Source organism: Cynocephalus volans, chromosome 12 (genome assembly GCF_027409185.1).
Source record: "Cynocephalus volans isolate mCynVol1 chromosome 12, mCynVol1.pri, whole genome shotgun sequence".
Classification (NCBI taxonomy): Eukaryota; Metazoa; Chordata; class Mammalia; order Dermoptera; family Cynocephalidae; genus Cynocephalus; species Cynocephalus volans.
Genome location: NC_084471.1, coordinates 9102594 through 9126537, shown reverse-complemented (window position 1 = coordinate 9126537; position 23944 = coordinate 9102594). Strand labels below are relative to the sequence as shown.

Sequence of the window (23944 nt, the reverse complement as noted above, 5' to 3'; positions counted from 1 at the left end):
GGCCTTAGTTCCGGACGTGTGCAGGAGCTGGTTGTGGAAGTGGGCGTGTCAGCCTGCCTGAAGACGTGCGCACTGAGCGTGATGACGCAAGGAGCGTTGATTGGGAGAGAGGACAGGAGCCCGCGCGTGCGGGCCGCACCTTCCGTCCAAGTTGGTCTCGTCCCTGCGCTGGAGGTAGGCGGGCTGTGCTCTGTGTGTGTTTGTTGTTCCCGACCAGGGCTGGCCACGTCCCGCTTTGCCCACTTGATCTCGTGCGGCCCCCTAGCCTCACCGCGGGGCAACGTCAGCCGGAAGTGTGCGGACCCCGAGGGATAGGGACAGCATCTGGGCCCCGCTCTGTCCTCCAGGGGGAGGCGGCCCCTGGACTTTGAGGCCCGCCTGCGTGTGAGACCTCAGTGGGCGTGACTGGCTGAGAAGGTGGGGGAGATTCTGGGGTGGGTGAGTCCGCTAGAGAACGGAGTATCCCCGAGTCTCTCACAGTCCAAATGGCGCCAAAGACCGGACTGGACCTCAGTGTCGCCTGCCCCAGCACACCTATCAGAGCGGCCACCCCGGGCCACCACTGAAGAATCCGTAAGGGGTAGCTAAGGTGAGGCTGCTGCTGGAATATCCCTGTGCCCGTTTACCACCGAGAGCTCTCGAGGCAGCAGGGTCCATCACTCACTTTCCTGAAAAGTTACCCCGAGCCTTTAGAACAGATCTCAGAAGAGCCAGAAGTCGGTTTCCGGTTTAAATTTGTTTGATCTTAACTTTTTTCACCTAGTAAGCAGTAACCAACATGTCAGGGTGGGAGTCTTATTACAAAACCGAGGGTGATGAAGAAGAAGAAGAACAAGAGGAGAGTCTTGAAGCAGGTGGTAAGTGACTTTAACATATTGTGTGTGTGGAAGTGAGATCTTCCCTATCTCTGCTGGGTGGACTTTGCTGTCTATGGCCCACCCTTCTCTCCGCAGATAGTCTAAAATACTTTTTCTCCCTTTGAACTCTGCAGAGCTACCCTAGGCTCTTTTATTCAGGTTCTATTCCAGACTCAATTTTTTTCTTTTTTTTTTTAAAGATGACCGGTAAGGGGATCTTAACCCTTGACTTGGTGTTGTCAGCACCACGCTCTCCCAGTGAGCTAACCGGCCATCCCAATATGGGATCCCAACCCTTGGCCTTGGTGTTATCAGCACCGCACTCTCCCAAGTGAGCCACGGCTGGCCCTCTATTTGTTTTATATGAATGATAAACATGATAAATATGAATATAAAGGCAAACATTTCTTTCTATTTTCTTTCCCCATAGGAGAATATAAATATTCAGGAAGAGATAGTTTGATTTTTTTGGTTGATGCCTCCCGGGCCATGTTTGAATCTCAGGGTGAAGAAGAATTGACTCCTTTTGACATGAGCATCCAGGTAAGACTATCTTTTTTTTTTTTTTTTTTAAAGAATAAACCTGAAAAATGTATTAACACCACTTAAAAAAAATACGGACTTTTTGAAAATTTTGTTTGTAAATGATAAATGGTGGTTAGCCTCTCAGGATGGCTGCCTATACTTGCAGCTGAAAAGAATAGCAATGTTGGAGAACAGTCCTGTTTTATTCTGGGTTTGAACCTTGGACTCTAGGAATACTTTGCCCCACTTTCTATATTAGTCCTGGTAGTAGAAGTGGGCTCCTTCTTCTGCAGACATGGGAGTATAAAGGAAGAAAAGAAGTTCTGGCAATTATGGTGTGGAAAAGAGTCCTCTTGTAAGTGATGTTTGGGAGTTGAATACTACCTGTAGTTGAAAAAGATTACTACAACAAAAAGATAAACCCAATTTAAAAATGGGCAAAAAGACTTGAATAGACATTTCTCCAAAGATATAAAAATGGCCAAAAGCACATGAAAAAGATGCTCCACATCTTTAGTCATTAGAGAAATGCAAATTAAAAACCATAGGGAGGTACTATTTCACACCCACTAGGATGGCTATAATAAAAAAAACAAAAATGAAAAAAAAAAAAAATGGAAAGTAAGTATTGGCAAGGTTGTGGAGAAATTGGAACCATTATACATTGCTGATAGGAATGTAAAATGGTGCAGCTGCTGTGGAAAACAGTTTGGCAGTTCCTCAAAGACATAAACATAGAATTCTATATGACCCAGTAATTCCACTCTTATGTATTTATAACCAGTAGAATAAAAACCAGGTACTCAAATCATGATTCTGCCAGTTACCAACTGTTGATGTTAGAGAAGTTGTTGAATCTCTTGGTATTTGTTTCTTCATCTGCAAAATGGTGAGAATAATACTATTACCTGTTCAGGTTGTTATGAGGATTAAATGTTTTTGTTTCTTTAAATTGAGGTGTAATTCACATAACATAAAATTAAACCATTAGAGCTAGGTGTTACAACACCAAGGTCAACGGTTTGGATCTCTGCACTGGCCAGTCACCAAAACAAAATAACAAAAATTAATGATTTTAAAGTATACAATTCAATGGTATTTAGTACATTCACAGTGTTTTGGAACCACCACGTCTATGAAGATTTGATACATGCTACAAGGTGGATAAACTTTGAAAACATACTAAGTGAGAGAAGCCAGACACAAAAGGTCATGTGTTTTATGATTTCATTTATATGAAATATCCAGAATAAATAAGTCAATAGAAAATGCAGATTGGTGGTTATCAGGAGCAGGGGGTGAGGAAGAGTGGGGAGCAACAGCCTGATGGGTACGGGATTTGCTATTGGGTGATAAAAATGTTTTGGAACTAGGTAGAGGTGGTGGTTGAACAACATTGTGAATCTATTAAATGCCACTTAATTGTTCACTTTGTTTTTTTATTTTTAATTTTTTTTAAAGATGACTGGTAAGGGGATCTTAACCCTTGACTTGGTGTTGTCAGCACCACGCTCTCCCAAGTGAGTGAACCAGCCATCCCTATATGGGATCTGAACCCGTGGCCTTGGTGTTATCAGCACCCCACACTCTCCCGAGTGAGCCATGGGCCAGCCCTGATTGTTCACCTTAAAATGAATAATTTTGGGGCTGGCCCATGGCTCACTTGGGAGAGTGTGGTGCTGACAACACCAAGTCAAGGGTTAAGATCCCCTTACCAGTCATCTTTTTAAAAAATAAAAAATAAAATAAAATGAATAATTTTGTTATGTAAACTTCACCTTAATTAAAAAGATTTATTTCTTTTGTGTGCTTTATAGTGAAGACTTTTCAGAGATTTATTATATATCTCATGTTCTCATAGTTTGGAACCGAACAGAAACTTCTCATGTTCTAATCTGCATACAAACAGTTCTTGTACTTGGCAAACCAGAATATCTTTCATCTTAAAAAAAAAAAGAATAAAAACAACCCTTACTTTAAAGCAGTGGTTCTCAAACTTGAACCTACATCAGGATCACTTGACAGCATTAAAACACAGATGAAGGACCTTATCCCAGAAAGAATTTTCTGATTCTGTAGGTCTACAGCAGGGACCAAGAATTTGCATTTGTAGTAAGTTCCCAGATCTTGCTGATATTACTGACTTAGAGATCACACTTTGAGGAGCACAGCTTTACCCTGTTTTGGATCTTGGATGTCTTTGAGGATGTGATGAAAGCTACCCTCCCCCCAAAAGATAGCACTCTCAGTTCCACATGTAATTTCAAAGGCTTCATGGAACCCTTGAATCCTAAAGACCCCAGAAGAAAAGGTAGTGTTAGGCAGCAAATAAATGAAATATTCACAGATGAGCACAATGTATTTGATAAGAAGCAATAAAAGAACATTTCCTCAAATTCTATTTTAGTTTTTATTTTTTGGTGGCTGGCTGATATGGGGATCTGAAACCTTGACCTTGGTGTTATCTACCAAGCAAGCTAACCAGCCAGCCCTTGTTTTTGTATTTTTAATTCTTAGAACCTAAAAGTAGCCCTCACTAAATTCTTATAAAAGTTTGTAGAGTGCTCATAGAGTAGATTAAAATATTTATAGAAATGACTACTTGCCATGCAATGACTAGCCAAAATATACGTTCTGCATTTAAGGAAATAATTGCTGTGGAAGAAAGCTAGTTACAGGCTCAGGCAGCGTATGGAGGGGGTCTCCATGGTTGGTTTATTCCTAAGCTCTGCAGATTCAAAAACTTAATTTTGTCAGTACTCCCAGAATTAAATAAGCCCCCAGGAGTGACCAACTCTGACAAGACCTGATTTACCTGACATTAGTTTATATGGGGGAATAGACCTTTCTTGTGACTGTAATACTGATATCTTTAATTGGGTAATTAAGCAATTTTATTTCAAAAGATGCTAATAGTAGTTACTGACTTACTTTTGGGTCACATATAGTTAAGTTAAACTTTGTAATTATCTTATATATATAAACTGTTTCTTGGTATCAGGATACTTGAGGAAAGATCAAGTGACCTGTCCAAACTCAAGTGATTAAGAAAGACATCAGTGGGACTCAGCTCCAGGTTTTCTGATTCCAGTGCTGGACTTTTTCCCTCTATAGCAGTTTCCTCCCTGAGAATATACATGTGTTTTTTTTTAAAAAGATGACCGGTAAGGGGATCTTAACCCTTGACTTGGTGTTGTCAGCACCACACTCTCCCAAGTGAGCCACAGGCTGGCCCAGAATATACATGTTTTTAATTCTCTGATTTCTTATAGTAGGGACTGCTTATGCTTCTACCGTGTATTGTTGCCTTTTGTTATAACTTGATATATATGCCTATTACTCACTGATTCATGAGTTACCTGAAGGTAGGGGTCATGTCTTATCCTAGTGCCATATATAAATTCAGCAAATATATATTGAGCACCTACTATGTGTCCAGCACTTACGGAGCTTAAGTTTAGTGGTAAGTAAATATTAATTGAATTTTTATTTTTTCAGTGTATCCTGAGTGTGTATACCAGTAAGATCATAAGCAGCGATCAAGATCTCTTGGCAGTGGTATTCTATGGTACCGAGAAAGATAAAAATTCAGTGAATTTCAAAAATATTTACGTCTTACAGGAGTTGGACAATCCAGGTGAACAATATTCTAAGGTCAGCTTTTCCCTTACATGAGAATGTCACTACCCTGAAGAAAGAGGGCTTTGGAGAAGGAAGCAGGTTGCTTCTTGTCTAGGAGTATGCTTTCCTGCCAGGGGGTTATTGCTGGCATGCGGACTTCTGCTATATGGGTTATAGAGCTCTGGGGTAAGAAAGAGACCCCGGCCTTTCTGTTAGCCTTTCTGTTAGTGGTAAAGGTGGCCACTGACATTCTTCTAATTTTTCTGTCCATTTGACTCCCTGCCTCTGATCAGGTGCTAAAAGAGTGCTAGAGCTTGACCGGTTTAAGGGGCAACAGGGAAAAAAACATTTCCAAGACCTAATGGGCCATGGATCTGACTACTCATTAAGTGAAGTGCTATGGGTCTGTGCCAACCTCTTTAGCGATGTCCAGTTTAAGATGAGTCATAAGAGGATCATGCTGTTCACTAATGAAGACAACCCCCACGGCGATGACAGTGCCAAAGCCAGTCGGGCCAGGACCAAAGCCAGTGATCTTCGTGATACAGGTGGGCATTTTCCCTGTTCTTTTAAATTGGCACTTAATTTTATTGCTTTCTTTATAGCTGATGTCAGCATTTGCTTTTCACCATTCAAGTAAAATGAAAGAATAAAATAAAGCCAGGGGAAGACACCTGTGTAACATTAACTCTGAAAACAGCCATGTTATTAGCTGTTTGAAGGACTTCACCAGAGCAAGCTTGTCTTGACTTTAGTGTTACCATGAATGATGGTCATTTGAATAAGTTGTTATAGGAGCTGATTGCCTTAGCCACTTTCTCTAAGTCCTGAAAATGTTAATAATCAATCTAGTTTTTTGGGAGCTTTTAAAAACATATTTGAGTTAAACTGAAAAAACTTCTCATTTGCTGAAAATTGTTTATTTTCCCCTCATTTTTTGTGTATTCCTTGCACCAGGTATCTTCCTTGACTTAATGCACCTAAAGAAACATGGGGGCTTTGACATATCCATGTTCTACAGAGATATCATCAGCATAGCAGAAGATGAGGACCTTGGGGTTCACTTTGAGGAATCAAGCAAGCTAGAAGACTTGTTGAGGAAGGTTCGTGCCAAGGAGACCAGGAAGCGAGTGCTCTGCAGGTGTGCACTAAGCCTATTTGCCTAAAATGTTGGTAAATACTCTGGAGCAATATGTCATAATGGAAAAGTACATGAACTTTGAATCAGATGTACTTGAGTTTGAATACTAGTTTTTATTAATTGTCTGTTTTTGAGCAAGTTATATAACATCTCTGAGCCTCAATGTTTTCATTTATAAAATGACAGTAATAATGTCCTTGGGTGGCAAGCAACAGAAACTGACCTTGACTAATTTTAGCATATTCAAATCAAACAGGAACCAGGGTGGCTCCAGGTATATAGATTGCAGGACTAATGACAGTGACTTTGGTGTGCCATTATCAGAAAGTTTCCTCCCAAACATGTCCTTCCTTGGTTACTGCTCAAAATCCAGACTACCCAGAGAGAAGGTCTGATGACCTAAGCCTGGGTCAGATATGCCCACTACTTGGCCAGGGGTGGGCACAGCACTTTGATTAATTAACATTCTAAAACTGCAGTAGGGGAAGGGTAGTCCCTCCCCAAAATGAAGGTTTCATTCTTGAAAGAAGGGGGAAAGGATGCTAGAAAAGCAAGAATAACACATAATACAGTACTTACAGGGTTATTAAGACCATTAAATGAAAGAATAGCTATAAAGTGATTGGTATAGTGCTTGGCTCAATAAAAACTATCATTTTTATTATAGTACAATCTTTATTATTTTAAGTAGTTAATATATTCTGAAACTAATTTTTGTGGTTTAAACCCTTAGCTAGTATTATAGCAAATTCCATTGTATTATTAAAATGCATTATATTTAAATCCTAAGAGCTTGCTTAGGATTATTGGAGAGAATAAAACAATAGCTCAGGTGCCATGAAGGGATTTTAGATAGGAAAGTAGTCTTTCAGTCCATGCTTTTTCATTTTTCTGTCCCTCAGGTTAAAGCTTAAGCTCAGCAAAGACATAGCGCTCACTGTGGGCATTTATAACTTGGTCCAGAAGGCTGTCAAGCCTTCTCCTGTGAGGCTCTATCGGGAAACAAATGAACCAGTGAAAACCAAGACCAGGACATTTAATGTAAATACAGGCAGTTTGCTTCTGCCTAGCGACACCAAGAGGTCTCAGGTAGGTAGATATGCCATCTTCCTGAGTTTTCTCTCATTGAAGAGTTAACAGGGAGGGTAGACACTGATCAGCCTAACCAGTTAAATTTCGTGTGTACATCTTTCTAGTCAAGCTCTTAAAACACAAAGTCATTACTGTTTGGAACTATGGCATCTGGATCAGTGATATCTTGAGAGCTAGAAAGTTAAATAGGGCCCATGTTTGGAAGAGACGTCAGTGAAAACTTTAGCCCTTGGTCACTCAGCACAGGCTGCTCTAAGTCTAACCATCTAATTCTTTGCTCAGGTACAATAGTACAAAATGCTTTCTAGTTAAATAGGGAGATTAGGAGCTGGGGAAAGTGTTAGGTATGAAGTGGACTCATTTGTTAGGGAGCAAATTTCTTTTTGCTAAACTACATTTTTTCTGTGCTTTGGAATGACACACTTTCCTTTCTGAACCTGAAAGACAGATTTAGAATACAGAACATTATCTTTCCTCATCCTCTCACCTTTGTTCAATCTCTAGAAGGATTTGACATCAAAATTAAAATTGACAAAAAAGAGAAAATTAAAATAGAATGAGTCATCTTTCCTTTTTCTTTTCTTTTCTCTTTGCTTCCGTGTTCCTAGGTTGCAGTCCTTCCTTTTTAATTGTGCAAAATGTGGGAGAGAATCTGAGATTTTATATTAGTTCAGGACCTAGAAGGATGACTAAAGTTAAATATTATTTTGATTCAACCCATGAGATGTTTTTTGGAGCACAAATTTTAAGTTGGTGTGTTTTGCCCTACTTTTTCTTTCTTTTCTTTTCTTTTTTTTGTGGCTGGAGGGTATGGGGATCCGAACCCTTGACTTTGGTGTTATAACACCTTGTTCTAACCAACTGAACTAACTAGCCAGCCCATTTGCCCTACATTTAGAAGGAGAAGAAAGTAAATTTTCTCTTCCATTTTTGTTTTTTTTGGCGGCTGTTTGTTTTAGGGATCTGAACCCTTGACTTTGGTGTTACAAGGTGGCTTTCTAACCACCTGAGCTAAGTGGTCAGTTCCCATTTTGGATGTGACTAGTTTTTCATGTTAATTTATTCATAGGCAGTAGCTCTTCTGGTCATTGAGTTTCTTCATCAAATGTGCATGAAAAAACTTTGAGGGCTCTTTTTTTGTTCATAAAACCCAAATTTGACTCTACTACTAAGTTCTGATTAATCACATATCCAGGATCAAAATGCAAACATTAATGTTTGGAAGTAGTACTTAGATATGTGTGTTTGTGTCTGCCTCCCGCACTAACTGAGACCTGGCACAGTACCTGATATCGTTCCTCTCATTCAATGAGTAGGTTATAGTTTGAGCATCCTTTGTTTGTCAGGGATGGTGCTGGGAGCTTAGTCATGTTAAATGAGGGAAGTAATAAATACCTGAAGAGCATGGCCGTTTGCATCATATAGGTCTGGTTTAAAGTCCAGTTCAGTTGTGTAACCGGGAGCTAGTTACCAGCCATTGAGCCTGACTTCGTGCATCTGTAAAACAGTTTTTAACTTCTACCTCCTAGGATTGTTAGAGAAGATAAATCAGATGACAAGTGTAAACCCAGACAGTCACTGAATAAATGTTAATTCCCTGCTGTAGGAGGAGAATGCTCCTCATGAACCATCTTCCTGCTCCTTAGAAGAGGTGATTTTAACTTGCTAGTGTCATGTAGCCTCTCTGTGTGGTCCTCATTGTGCCTCTCCTTTAGGTGTATGGGAATCGTCAGATTGTACTAGAGAAAGAGGAAACAGAAGAGCTAAAACGGTTTGATGAACCAGGTTTGGTTCTCATTGGTTTCAAGCCCTTGGTAATGCTGAAGAAGCACCATCACCTGAGGCCCTCCCTGTTTGTGTACCCTGAGGAGTCCCTGGTAAATGGTAAGTGGTACAGACCAAGAATAAATGAGTGATGCTAACACAGAATGCAATTAAACGGGTGCTGCCTGGACACTGTATTAGAGATATTAATGGAGTATTTTGAAAGTGTTTCATGCTCAAATTTTGGAAAGGTGGGACTAAAAGATTTCTTTAGAACCTTTAATATACTGATGTACATTGTGAATATCCAGGAGGGGACTATGGAATTTAGCATTTTTAGAACTTATTTCCTATGGAATTCTTTCTTTGAGGCATTGGATAGAGAACAAAAAACAAACAGAAAACATCCACAGCTGCTTCACTAGTGTTGGCAATTAAAGATGATGTGAACTCTGCCGTTGTGTTTATTTGTGCTGTCCAGACTTATATTCCTCTGTGCTGTAGCTCATGAACCCCCCGTATTTGAAATGATTGGTTTTCATTAGCATCTGGGGCTCATGCCACTAGCTTAATGTCAGTGAAAGTGAACTGCTATTAATAATTCACAGTCCAAAATGGACACTTTGAAGCCTCCAAACCTCTTACTCCTTTCCTTTCTCTTCCTTTCTATGCCTCTGCTGCCCCCACTTTCCCCTCAGCTCTGGGTCCCTCACTCCTTACCTATTTAGGTATCATAAGCCCTTTAAATAAAATGAAGAGAAATTGTAGGGTTATCCCATGGACTATAAGTGAAGAAAGAAGGAGGCCTCTTCAGGATGTAGCCACTGGGACATTTGTTTTCCAGGAAGCTCAACACTGTTCATCGCTCTGCTCACCAAGTGTCTGGAGAAGGAGGTCATAGCAGTGTGTAGATACACATCCCGCAAGAACATCACCCCTTATTTTGTGGCTTTGGTGCCGCAGGAGGAGGAGCTAGATGACCAGAAAATTCAGGTGACTCCTCCAGGTACGTGGCAGAGATATTTTCAGGGCTTCTGAACCTTGCCCATGCTTTGGAATCACTCATGGGAACCTAACTCAGATGTGCTGAACCATATTCTGCAGGAATGGGGCCTGGGAAATATGTACTTTTAAGGTTTCTTAGGTGAGTTTGATGCATGGCCAGGTAAGGCCACCAAATATGGTTGTACAGTCATGGCTTGCACAGCTATTCAAGGTAGGTCTGCAGCTAGGATTGAGAGTTGTCTGCATAAGGACTGTTTGCAGGTTGCTGACACAAGTTCATGGGGCCTCACTGCTGACACTTTTCTTTACTAAAAGCCATTGTTTGGCACCCACCTAATGTAATGTCTAATCTCTTGAATATGTCAAGGCAGTGGGGTATAGTGGAAAGACCATGGATTTTTAAGTCAGACTCATATCTTATGCTTATGTCTGAAAGCTTGCTTTTTTCTGTGTCAGGCTCATCTCTGCTACTTGTTAGCTGGCCAACTTGGGCAAATAATTTAACCTCTCTTTTTGTATTTCTTATTTACAAAGATGGGAATTCTGAAACACCTTTCCCACATAGTTGTTTTACATTTGAGATAAATTAATAAATATACAATGCCTTACACAAAGTAGTCAGCAGATGGTAGTCTTTCTTTTTCTCCAGCCATGCTAGTAAAAATTAATTTTATAAACTAACTCTTTAAGTATATTTTATTTATATATGTGTGTATGTATGTGTATTTTTTTTTTGGTGGCTAGCTGCTTAGGGGATCTGAACCCTTAACTTTGATGTTATAACACTGCACTCTAACCAACTGAGCTAACCAGCCAGCCCTCTGAATATATTATATTTTAACCCAGTCATCAGAATGGTCAGTTTTTAAAGTATGGTCTCTCAGCTCCAAATTCACACTTTTATGCTCTGTGCTGCTGAGGCTGAGACTCTTCAACCCAACTTCTCCTTTCTCAGCTGTGGCTTTCAGGCCATGTCACTAGTGGATGCTAGAGGGAGACTACAGGACAGACAGGAAGTAAGGGATTTGCTCCTTCCTGTTTCTCAGTGCTGTCAATATTGGCAGCAAGGGACCTTCACCTGGCAGCAGCAGTTGGTTACCATATCTAGATTTTTCCGTCCTTCTAGGACCAGCCAGTAACCGGACCAATATCAGTCTGATAATTCTTACCTCTTTCCTTTTAGCATGTGGTGAAGGGTGGAAGAAAAAAGGGGAGAGGTTAAAGCCTGGAAGAGGGCCTGATGGAGCTGAGACTTAGCTCTCCAGGGAGGGGCCACTGTCCAGCTGCCCCTGGAGGTATCAAAAAAGCTGGAGACTGGAACCAACTGCTGCTGCCAGGTAAAGAGTCCTTGCTGGGGCAGTACAGACAGGAACAGTAACTATACAGGAAGGGGCACCCGTCCTACCTTCCATTATCTGTGCACAGACTCCAGAGGAAATCTGTTAGGCAGATGCTAACAGGAATCAGATGGTAAAGGAGAAGTGAGGTTTGCAGGCCTCAACCCCAGCATCACAGGACATAGAAGGGTGAATTTGGAGCTCACAGGCAAATAACTGTGTTGCTTTGCCTCCCACAGATTTGTCATCCCTTTTCCCCTGGGTGACAGAGCTGCCAAAGATTACTCAAAGCCCATCTCTTCTGAGCAGTAAGACACCCCAGAAAGGGGTTAATATCCCAGAACTTCCTCAAGCACAAGGCATTCCTTCCATTTGGGAAATTAACCACGAATTGGGCTTCTCTTCCTGCATTTATTCTCTAGACCAAGAAGTTAAAGGAAGAGACATAGGTGGGGTTTGTAAAGTGCAGTTTAACAAGTTTAACAATAGAAGCTGGTAACATTCAGTAAGTCAAGCAAGGTGACCTTCTGTAATGAAATTTGCAACAAAGGCTTGATTTTAGCAAACATTCTCTTCTTACCGCAATTTCCCAGGATCTTAACATATCAATCAGTAACTTGTCTGTCTTTGAGCCAGCAACCTTGCTGTGTTACAATTCTTATCTTGCAACAGAGACTCAATAGCCTGGGGAAAATTTCCTGTCCTTTGCAAGGTCAATATTTGAAACTGCAAGGCTTTGGAAAACCAGGCCCTGTGAAGTACATTTGCTTTATGAATCCTCTTCATGACTGCAACACTTTAAGTCAAGTCTCAGAAAATTTATCTCCCCTTTTCAGGCTTCCAGCTTGTCTTCCTACCCTATGCTGATGATAAACGGAGGGTGCCCTTTCCTGAAAAAGTCATGGCAAACCCAGAGCAGATAGACAAGATGAAGGCTATCATTCAGAAGCTCCGCTTCAAATACAGGTGAGTATTGGGTCAGGCTTTCTTCTGGAACAGCCTCCTGAGTTGAAAGTCTTATTAGAAGTTCAAGAGTGACTCATGCAAGGTCATACTGGGGACAAATGGCAGAACTGGGATTTGAACTCAGGTATGTGCTATGCTAACCACTACATTGTCCCATTCTTTTTTTGTTGTTTTTTGTTTTTTGAATCACAGGTTATTATACATATTTTTGGGATTCAATGTTGACATATGTTGGTCAAATCAATATTACTAGTATATATTGTTACAAATTGTACTTATTTTTTTATGCCCGTTGGACAAGAGGGAGATAATGCTGAACAGCCCCATTTCTCAGACGAGGAAACTATGCTGGACACTGAGAGAAGTAACTCACCGGTCCAAGATATATTGCAAGTGCCAAAATCAAGACTAGATGCAGGACTGCCTGACGCCTAATCAATTCTTCTCAGTTCAACATGAACAGGGTCACTGAGAGGATCAAGATAAATCCCGCAGGCGCAGATGTTTGCAATGAGCTAAATATTACACACTGTTAAGGAGTCAGAGCCATTCACTGGTGGAGATGGTCTAGTCCTGGGTTCCAAGAGAACTGAAATGGACATGAGGTGCCAGCCTCTCCAGTAGCGGTCTGTGTTTACTGGTCACCTCTGTGTGCTGGGTGATGCATCAGGTGCCAGGGAGATACTGGGAATAGGAGAAGCTCCCTGCCCATGAAGAGTCCTCAGCCAGAGGTATCCCAATAGCCCAGAGGGCAGGAGAGAAGATGGGCCCACTCTGGTCCCAACCCCAGGAGCTCTGAGGGCCACTCAGCCTTAGAAGTTCCGCCTGGTCCAAGTCCTTCTGGTTTTCCTCAGAGCACATTCAGACTATGCCCCGGCTCCCCGCTCACCCTGTCCTGCACTGGACCAGGGAGGGAGCTAGGTCTCTAATTCTGGGGGGCCAATAGCAATAAAAAGCATTAATACCACTTCCCCCAAGAATCAAGTTAGGCATAGATCAAGAGAATTTGATTTTACTCTCTTCAGTTAGCTGATAGATTATTACATGTTATTGAGAGCTTTTAAAGAGAATGGAAGTTCGTAATTAAGACTCCGGGATTGTGCTGTTTGGCCTGTTGTACTGTACTTAGAAAGCCAGATTAGTTGGTTGAACAGGTTCAAAAAAGTAGCAGTAAGGTTCCTGTATCAGCCAGCTGCCCCCAACCCCCAAACACATGTAGCAGTAAGGGGAAGATTCTTAGTTGTCCTGCTCCTTGATTATATTTGTTGTCACACAGTGAATGAAAGAATGTAAATCTAATGTGATTGTTACAGGCTTAAAAGAATGATTATGCACTTCAAGTCATTCCCTTTTACATACATATTGGACCTCTTCCTAGAGCCTGCATAATGTGACACCAAACATAATGTTTTTCATGTGCCATCTTTTTATTTTTATTTATTTATTTATTTATTTATTTTTAAAAGATGACCAGTAAGGAGATCTTAACCCTTGGCTTGGTGTTGTCAGCACCACGCTCAGCCAGTGAGCTAACCGGCCATCCCTATATGGGATCTGAACCCGTGGCCTTGGTATTATCAGCACCACACTCTCCCGAGTGAGCCACGGGCTGGCCCCTTCTTTTAATTTTTTTAATTTTTATTTTATTGTGGCAAGAACACTTAACATGAGATCTACTCTCTTAATGGATTTTTGATACAGTATTGTTAATTATATGCACAATTTTGTACAGCAGATCTCTAGAACTTATTCGTCTTGTGTAACTGAAACATTATACCTGTTGATTAGCAACTCCCCATTTCTCCCTCTCCCAGCCCCTGACAACCGCCATTCTACTCTCTGCTGCTATGAGTTTGACTATACCTTATATAAGCAGAATCATGTAATATTTGTCCTTCTGTGACTGGTTAATTTCACTTAGCATAATGTCCTCAAGGTTCATCTATGTTGTTGCATATTGCAGGATTTCCTTCTTTTTTAAGGCTGAATAATATTCCATTGTATGTATACAGCACATTTTCTGTATCCATTAATCTGTCAATGGACATTTAGGTTGTTTCCACAATAGTGCTGCAGTGAACATGGGAATGGTAATATTCTTCAACATCTTGATTTCCGTTCTTTTGGATAAGTATGCAAAAATGGAATTTCTGGATAATATGGTAGCTCTATTTTTAATTTTTTGAGGAACCCCCATACTGTTTTCCTTAGTGGCTGCACCATTTTGCATTCCTGCCAAAAGTGTAGAAGAGTTCCAATTTCTCCACATCCTCACCACTACTCGTTTTTTTGTTTTTGATAATAGCCATTCTAACAGGTGTGAGGTGATATCTCCTTGTGGTTTTCGTTTGCATTTCCCAGATTATTAGTGCGGTTGAACATCTTTTCATATTCCTCTTAACCATTTGTATGTCTGCTTTGGAAATATGTCTATTCAAGTCTTTAGCCCATTTTTATTTATTTCTTTACTTTTTTTTAATTGAAACATAATTGATTATATGTATTTGTGGCGTACAGAGTTGAATATCAATACGTGTGTACAATGTATGATGATCAAATCAGGATAATTAGCATATTCATCATTAAAAAACAATCATTCTTTGTGTCCATTAACCAATTTCTCACTAATCCCCCTCGCTGTCTCCCTTTCCCATCTCTAGTAACCACAGTTCTGTTCTCTCCCTCTGCAAGTTCAACATGTTATTGTGATTGTTTTTACTTCCTTGCTTGCTTGTTTATTTTTTAGCTCCCGCTTATAAGTGAGGACATGAAGTATTTCTGTGCCCTTAGCCCATTTTTACATTGGATTATTCATGTTTTTTGCTATCGAGTTATAGTTTTTCATGTTCTATCTTTTGTCTCTAGGCTACTTTCCTACCTTTGCCTACCTCTAGGCAAAACAATACCTCTCTCCCTCAAATACAGCCTCCTGTTATATAGTCCTTAATACAGATGGAGAGTCTACCATGTGCCAGACACTGTTCTAGATAAAATACCAACATTATCTCATTTGTTCTTCATAAGAACCCTGACAGCTAGATTTTGTGCCCATTTTACAGATGAAGAAACTGAGACTTAGAAGAGATAGGCAGCTTGCTCATACTCAGCGAGCTAGAAAGAGATGGAGCCGGGATTCAGATCCACAACTGTGTGACTCTAAATTTATATTCTTTTTACTCCTATGCTGCTACTACTGCATATAGGAAGAAAGCATGCTCAGGGTCTGTTTCTCCCCATGTCCACCATCCCTCCTTCATCTTTTCTCTGTATTTATGTGACCCTCCCTTCTCTATTTCTGTCTCTGCCCCGAGCTTCCAGTGACAGACAGATGGGCAGGTTTGCTTTTAAATTAATTTTTGGGTCTCTAACATAAGACAATAAATTGGAAATTGGAGAGAGAGCAGTTGATTTGAGACAAAATCCCCAACTTGGAATATTTTTCTCAGCTGACCTTGGATTTGTGCTATCTCAATTGGATTTATTTAATTTTATTATTTAATTTTATTTTTTAAATGTTTAAATTTTTATGTTTTAATTTATGTTTTAAACATAAATTATGTTTTATGTGTGTTTATTTTTTTGGTGGCGGCTGGTACAGGGATCAAACCCCAGACCTTGGTGTTATCAACAGCACACTTTTTTTTTTATTGAATCATAATTGATTATACATATTTTTGGCGTTCAACGTTGACGTATGTTGATCAAATCAAAATTTTTAGCATATACATTATTACAAATCGTAATTATTCTTTATGCCCCTTATCAAATCTCTCCCCATCCCCCTTTCACTCCTCCTTCCCTCCTCTGATAACCCTAGATTTCTTCTCTCCTTCTGTAAGAGTAATGGTTACTCTGTTGATTTGTTGCCTAGCGCTGAGAGGTGTGTTCAGGTCCCCCAATATTATCATAGAGCAGATGCTTCTTCTGTCACTCTGGAATGGGCTTTGTGGAGGGAGATATCCTGTTCTTTTCTTTGGTCTCTGCCGGTGACTCTCCTTGTGTCAACACACTTGAGTGGTGGTGGGCCATCTGCACAGTGGTTGTGGTGTTTAGCCACTTTTGCGGCAGCCGTGGCTATTGTGGTGGCTGTGATGGGCCACTCACATGGAAATGTTTTTGGTGTGCTTCTTGCCTGGTTGTGGGAAGAGGGGTTGGTCCCTGGTACCATGCCTCCGGATCCCAGGTGGGCCCGTGGCAGCGGCGGCCATCAGCACCACACTAACCAACTGAGCTAACTGGCCAGCCTTTTGTTTTAATTTAACTTATATTTTAACATTTATAATAATGTTATTATTCTTTTAACAGAAGTGACAGCTTTGAGAACCCAGTGCTGCAGCAGCACTTCAGGAACCTGGAGGCCTTAGCTTTGGATTTGATGGAGCCTGAGCAAGCAGTAGATCTGACAAGTAAGAAGGTTGTGACTGAGTCAAGAAAAAGTTCTTTCCATGGGAGGCCTTCTTATTGTTTCACTCTGAACCAGTAATGTGGATGCATTTCCTAGCACTCTCTGATGTCTTAACCTCATTGTCCAGACCATCTGTGTTTGAGAGATTTTCTAGATCAGCTTAGACTACCTGACAAGATTTGGCTGGTTCTTTAATGAGCAGAAAAAATAATATATAACATTTGTTGAGTGCTTACTGTATGCCAGATACTGTCATCCTATGTGCTGACTCATTTAATCATCATAACTATGAGGTGGGGGCTGTTATTGTCCCTATTTTACAGAGAAGGTTGTGATTTGTCCAAGGTATTGAGTAGTAAGTGGTCGGTCTAAGTTTAGAACCCAGTGAGTCCCACCCAGAGCCCTTGCTCTGAACCATGGTGCTTACTGCCTCTCCATCAGACTGCCTGCTCTGCCCTGAGCAAATATCCACCTCATTACCTGGCATCAAGGAGCTGTGGCTGGCCATCCAGGCTGGGGTTCTCTGACCCTGCTGGTAGTCCCCTTCTTGATTGTGATTCTCTTTCATATGTTGTAAGAGGATGCAGCAAGTTTAGTGATGTAAGTTAATATCCACTGGGAAACAGATTGGGTTTAATGAAGATTCTTTTTTTTTTTTTTTTTAATTTTTTTTTTTAAAGATGACCGGTAAGGGGATCTTAACCCTTGGCTTGATGTTGTTAGCACCATGCTCTCCCAAGTGAGCCAACCGGCCATCCCTATATAGGATCCAAACCTGTGGCGTTGGTGTCATCAGCACACCACACTCTCCCGAGTGAGCCATGGGCCAGCCCTTTTAATGAAGATTCTTGACAGATGTTCAAACTGTTAGTTTGGCCTGCTTAGTCTCCAAATTATTAACAATCTCTTTTATACTAGACAAAATAGCCCCAGCATTAAAATCCTAAGAGTTATTGGACCAGTGTTATTGTGGTGACTGTCTAGCTGGGTCTGGTGGAAGAGAAACCCTTGAGTTAAGCTGCCCATCTCTTCCTTTAAGGCCTGCCTAGTGCCTAGTAAGGTGGTTAAAGACACAGGCTTAGGAGACAGCTGATGTCTATTTGAACATCAGCTCCGTCACTTACTATATTGAGTGGCTTTGGGAATATTAATTAATCTTTCTGAGACTTAGTTTTCTTTTTGGTAAAATGGGAATAGTGATATTGTTCTTATAAGGTGTTAACAAAGTATAAGCCCTGAGCATTTAGGAAGTGCTCAGAACACAGTCGTTCTCCTTAGTCCAGTTACTGTCCCTACTTCCTGGGCCTCAACCTTTTACATTCTGGCTTCTGGCCCTATAGTTTTACTAAAAGCCCTGTTTTCTATTTCTACCTCTATTTTCAAAACAGTTTTGGCTGCTCAAGTATTTCCTATAACCTAAATTTCTATCCTCAGCCCTCTCTGCCAGTTGTCTTATTCACTCCCACAACCACAGTCATCACCTCATGTTATCAACCACAGTTATATCCTCTCTTCTGGGCTCTAGACTGGAAATTCCAGCTGCCTGGTTGTCATGTACTGTAGGACCTGGATATCCTACTGCCAAAACAAAACATCTGACACCGTTGGCTCTTTTCTCTTTTACATCTCTCACTCTCTTTTTTTTTTCAGGTGGGTGCAGCTGGCTAGCATGGGGATTCAGACCCATGACCTTGGTATTATAAGGCTGTGCTCTAACCAGCTGAGCTAACCGGCCAGCCCCCTTATCCTCTTCTAATCAAATGCATGTCTGTTTCCCTCTAACAGAGTGATACGGTTTTCTTTTAATAAATACTTAATCAAAGACTAGAAGTTGATTTCCTACTTTCTGCTTTTGGCTTTGTGATGCCATCCTGTCTTGTTTTTTCTCCCTAAGACTCCCTTGCTGGATTTGCTTTTCTTTTTCCTTCTCTAAACACAGGAGTGCCCTGGGTGGTACTCTAGTATTTCACTTCTCTCTAAGTGGCGACTCAGGCTACACTAGTAATACTCAAGTGTGGTCCCTGACATCTCCTGGGAACTTGTTAGAAATGCAAATTCTTAAGCTCAGCCCCAAGTCAATTGAATCTGAAACTCAGGTTGGGGTCCAGCAACATGTGTTTTAAGAAGCCTTCCAGGTGATTCTGAGATATGCCACTACCTTTAGCACATTGGTTCTCAACTTTGGTTCTATGACAGAATCATTGGGGGCTTTCAAAAAGGTGGATGTTCAGGCCTTACCACAGACCAATTAAATCAGAATCTTTGGGGGTGGGATTTGGGCCTCAGTACTTTTTAAACCGCCCCAGGTGATTGCCAGGTTGAAAGCCAGTGCTCTAGCAGAAGGCTCCTACAGTCTGGAACATGGCGCTTCTGGCATGGCAGGAGCACAGTTGGCTCTGAACTTACACCATCTTCTAGGTACCAGAGGGCAGGAGCTCCCTTCAGTGCTTTGCAGATGTGGTCATAGGAAATGACAGATACCCATCTCATCACCCTTGCCCTTGATGTGACACAGCTCATGTCAAACGCTGTACAAACTGTGCAGTTGTGTTAACAAAAATACTGTATTATCTTCCCTCAAAAGCCTCCTTTTCCTATTGCATTTGTCTTGGGGAGTGCACTTGCCTTCCCAGCTGGTCATCTCCCCCACGCCCCCCACAGTCCATTAATAAGTTTTGTCAATTCTGTCACTTCTCATGTTTATAGGTCCCCTCCCCCCACTGCTTCAGCCATCTGTCTTTCCCTCCTGTGGTTCACACTCCACACAGCTCTCAGGGTGAACTTTTTTTTTTTTTTTTTTCTTTTTCTTTTTCTTTTTTTGTGACCGGTAAGGGGATCGCAACCCTTGGCTTGGTGTCGCCCGCGCCACTCTCAGACAGGGAGCGCACTGGCCATCCCTATATAGGATCCGAACCCGCGGCGGGAGTGCCGCACTATCCCGAGTGAGCCACGGGGTCGGCCCAGGGTGATCTTTCTAAATGCACATCTGATCTCATAGCTGCCCTGCTCATAGCTGTTCTTAGGATAAGGCCTAACTCCTTGGCAGATGTTCCAGGCTTCCATGACCTCACCACATCCGCCTTTCCAGCCTCTGTGCTGGCCCAGCCTCCTTACACCCCACCTTCAAGCTATATGTTTGTTGCCTTTTCTTACCCAGTATCTTCTCCTGCTTCTTATTTCTCCAGACTCTGCTATAGAAAGTCTTTCCTAACCCTTCCTGTGGCCCAGTGTACCTTGGACAGTCTCTTCTTTCAGGGCATTACCCAGCTCTTTTGCATTATGATCTTACCTACCTCCTTACTCTGACTAGAGTCTAGCCCAGTATCTCATCTCTACCACTTCCCAGCTATTTGACCTTGGGCAAGTCATTTAACCTCTGTAAAACAGGGAAACAAATTTACCTATCTTTTAGGTTGTTAGAAGGATTAAATAAAAATAAGTTTAAAGCATCTGGAATAGTACCTGGCTGTAGCAAGTGCTCAGTAACTGTGATTATTATAAGGTACGTGGTAAATGTTAGAAAAACTTTACTGGAAGTTTTCATGGCCAGATAAGCTGCCTCCCAGCTAACCCTTCCCCAGCCTCCTCCCACCCCAGCAGTTAGGTGCTCTCTCCTCGGTTCCCGTGGAGTTGGAACTGGACAGGAATCTGGGGCTTGTGACTTACCAGGCCACTCTTCTGTTTTGATTTTCTAGTGCCAAGGGTTGAAGCAATGGATAAAAGACTGGGCTCCCTGGTAGACGAGTTTAAGGAACTTGTCTACCCACCAGATTACAATCCTGAGAGAAAAGTTGCCAAGCAAAAACAAGGTAAGGAACTGGGTGTGTATATTCAGTGGGTTATTTTAAAAAGTTGCCTTTATGTATGGTCTTTTTAAAAAAAAAAAAAAAAAAGATGACCGGTAAGGGTCTTAACCCTTGGCTTGGTGTTGTCAGCACCATGTTCAGCCAGTGAGTGAAGCGGCCATCCGTATATAGGGATCCCAACCCATGGCCTTGGTGTTATCAGCACCACACTCTCCCGAGTGAGTCACGGCTGGCCCTTATGTATGGTCTTATCCATTAGTATAATGGCCCTTTAGAAATATCTGGCTGGCCAGTTGGCTCAGTTGGTTAGAACTCAGTGTTGATTACACCAGTGTTAAGGGTTCGGATCCCTTTACCGGCCAGCTGCCAACCCCTCCCCCCCCCAAAAAAAAAGAAATATGTATATGTGTATACATATTTCAGCACAAATGTAATAGTATTCACATTCTTTTCTTTTTTTTTTTTAAAGATGACCAGTAAGGGGATCTTAACCCTTGACTTGGTGTTGTCAGCACCACGCTCTCCTAAGTGAGCTAACTGGCCATCCCTATATAGGATCTGAACCCTTGGCCTTGGTGTTATCAGCACCACACTCTCCCAAGTGAGCCACGGGCCGGCCATCACATTATTTTCTAGTTTTGTTGTTTTGTTACTCATCTGTATATGTTGTAAAGTTATTTATATCCATACTTATATATCTACCTCATTTAAAAACATAAGGCTGCAGAGTACTTCATTGGATAGGTGTACTCCAGTTAATTTAACCAGACCTGTATTGATGGATATGCTGCAGTGAACAAGGACATTGTATACTGCTGGGTCAAGGTGTAGAAATTTAAAATCTTGATAAGTGAGCTGGCCAGTTAGTTCACTTAGTTAGAGCTTAGTGCTGATAACACCAAGGTCAAGTGTTTGGATCCCTGTACCAGCCAAAACAAAACAAAACTAACTAACTAAATAAATAAATTAATAAAAATAAAATTCTGGTAAGAATTGCCTCCAAAAAAGTGATACGTTTATACTCTACCCAAGAAGGGATGAGAGTATTTTCCTACACCCTCACCACTCCTGGACTTTATATACTTTTTTTTAAACTAAAAATAAGCTTTATTAAAGCAGCTAAACTTAACACTGAGTAACACTTTGTAAATGGCACACCTATGAAGAAAGAGTTTTAAATATAAGCATAGTCTAATTCCATACACTTCTGATTAATTGTGACAGTTCTGAGTTGCTCACTTATTTTCTGTTTAATTCAAGGGGCTGGCTGGTTAGCTCCATGGGTCGGAATGTGGTGCTGACACCACCAAAGTCCAGTGTTCAATCCCTGTTACTGGCAAGCCACTCCCCCCACCAAAAAAAAGTATTTGTTAATTCAGAGAAAAGCCATTTCATGTTTTTTTCTCTTACCTCCTTGTGTTGGTGTCAAACTGACCCTGCTTTGGGCTCCAGTTGGACCCCAGTTGAAGGTCCTCCCTGGACCTTCCTACCGAGAGTCCCAGCCCCCTCTCTGCTAACAGCGGGAGGTGTGCAGGGTGTGTTTGGCTTCCAGCATCAACACCCGCTTCAGAGCATCTTCCACCTTGGGACAGGAGAGGAAGCTAGTGCTGCTTGGGCTGAACAGATTTAAGGAAGTTTTATCACAAGGTCCTGAAAACTACCTGAGCCTACTTTTTAAAAAAATTTCTACCAGAAATGATAGAGGCAATATTATGTCCTGTTTTGATTTGTAATTCTCCAGTTATGAGTGAGATGTAGTTTTATTGAACTTTTTTTTCTTGTGCACTACCTGTTATTGTCCTTAACCATTTTTTCCTTTTGGAAGGAATGTCCTTTTTCTTATTGCTGGAACCAAAGTTCCCTTTCCTGTGACACTCTTGTTTTTCAGGTCAGCACCTCGTGTGCTGTCACCATTTTGGAATAGTTCTGGCTTAAGTTGTGTATTAGGGTTCTCCAGAAGAGAGTATCAACTGGATATGTTATAAGTATATGATGGGATTTATTAGGGGAGTTAGCTCGTGGGATTGTAAAGAAAGGTACCAGGGCTCAGTCCAAGTCCACAGCCTCAGAGCCAGGGAAGCCAATGGTGTCCGTGGTATAAGTCCTGGAATCGAAAAGCTGAAGTCCAACTCGAGTTCTGATGTCCACAGATAGAAGAGTGTGTATCTCAGCTCCAGCGGATAGAAAGAGCAATTTGCCTTTTTTCTGTTTTTTGTTCACTCTGGGCCCCCAGCAGATTAGATGCTTCTCACCCACACTGAGGGTGGGTCTTTCCCACCCAGTCCACTCAGGCTCTCATGCTAATCTCTCCTGGAAACACCCTCATGGACACACCTAAAAAGACAGCTTTACCAGGTTCCTTAACCTAATCAAGTTGACATCTAATATTAACTTTCACAAGTTGCAATCCTTTTGGCTGTCATTGGTCTAGTAAAGCCAGATTTGGCCCTTGCTTTCCTAAGAAATCTAAGAGGAGATGGAGCTGTGAGAGAGTAGGTTGGTGGCTATGGTACTGTCTCTCTTTTGCATCAGGAGTGATTCCCATGGTGCCCTGGCAAACTGCCATTGGAGCTCTTCACACACTGTCCACAGTGGAGTGATTTGTCACTCAGCCTGCACATTCTTATCATTGGGCATGGTGCATTGGTACTTACACAGTGTTTGTAAATGCTTTTTGAAGGATGGATGGAAGGAAGGAATGACCCAGAGTGAGCAACAGTTTTGGGTAAACTGATGACATTTACACTACTTGGAACTCTCTCCTAGGTGTTACACATTTTTTATTTTATACTTAAATGAAGCTGCCTTATCAAAACACCTGTCTTCCCCATGGGTTCTAGGTAGGCATCACACCTGAATGGAAAATGGTTAAGTGCAACTCAGATCATATGACAGCCCCCGTGCCATGTAGATGCGATGCCACTGGTACGTTTCTAATCACTCCCTCCTGACCTTTTCCCCCAGGTGATGAAGATTCCAGAAGCAAAAGACCCAAGGTAGAGTTATCAGAAGAGGAGCTGAAGGCTCATGTCAGCAAGGGCACACTGGGCAAGTTCACTGTTCCCATGCTGAAGGAGGCCTGCAGGATGTACGGGCTGAAGGGTGGGATGAAGAAGCAGGAGCTGCTGGACACACTCACCAGACACTTCCAGAAGGACTGATTGGAGACCATACATCCAGCCACCCAGGCTGCCTGGTTTTGTTCTTCTCAAGTTAAAAAATGTTTCTCCTGAGCTACGAAGAGACTGCCTGACAGAAGCTGAGGGACTTTATACATTTATGAGACTTTCTGTTGCCATGGAGACCATGTAGCTCTCCCACTTTACTATGCCTTACTCCACTGTCTGAATAAAGAGCCCTAACTTAGTGCTGTATACTGTTCTTTAGAGTGAAGGAGAAAGGTGTGTCCGCCCTGCACCCAAAGA

The 23944-nt window shown here is 41.7% G+C and overlaps 1 protein-coding gene across 2 annotated transcripts; it reads left to right on the top strand.

Moving 5' to 3' along the window:
- The first annotated feature begins 89 nt into the window (after positions 1-89).
- On the top strand, positions 90-23885 carry XRCC6 (X-ray repair cross complementing 6). 2 transcript variants are annotated; one of them, XM_063075058.1, is made up of 13 exons: positions 90-174; positions 764-857; positions 1288-1400; positions 4881-5019; positions 5297-5551; positions 5961-6144; positions 7047-7233; positions 8952-9120; positions 9845-10006; positions 12179-12308; positions 16614-16714; positions 20409-20522; positions 23484-23885. In XM_063075058.1, the coding sequence occupies exons 2-13, from the start codon at positions 779-781 to the stop codon at positions 23678-23680; spliced, it is 1830 nt and encodes a 609-aa protein (XP_062931128.1). In that variant the 5' UTR covers positions 90-174; positions 764-778; the 3' UTR covers positions 23681-23885. The 2 variants fall into 2 exon arrangements, with proteins under 2 accessions (XP_062931128.1, XP_062931127.1); XM_063075057.1 differs by lacking the exon at positions 90-174 and adding an exon at positions 194-589.
- Positions 23886-23944: the final 59 nt, after the last annotated feature.

Excerpts from the sequence above, each read along its gene's own strand:
- XRCC6 (XM_063075058.1), top strand. The coding sequence starts at position 779 with ATGTCAGGGTGGGAGTCTTATTACAAAACCGAGGGTGATGAAGAAGAA. Across the intron at positions 858-1,287 it reads GGAGAGTCTTGAAGCAGGTG|GAGAATATAAATATTCAGGA; the intron begins GTAAGTGACTTT and ends CTTTCCCCATAG. Across the intron at positions 16,715-20,408 it reads GCAAGCAGTAGATCTGACAA|TGCCAAGGGTTGAAGCAATG; the intron begins GTAAGAAGGTTG and ends TTGATTTTCTAG.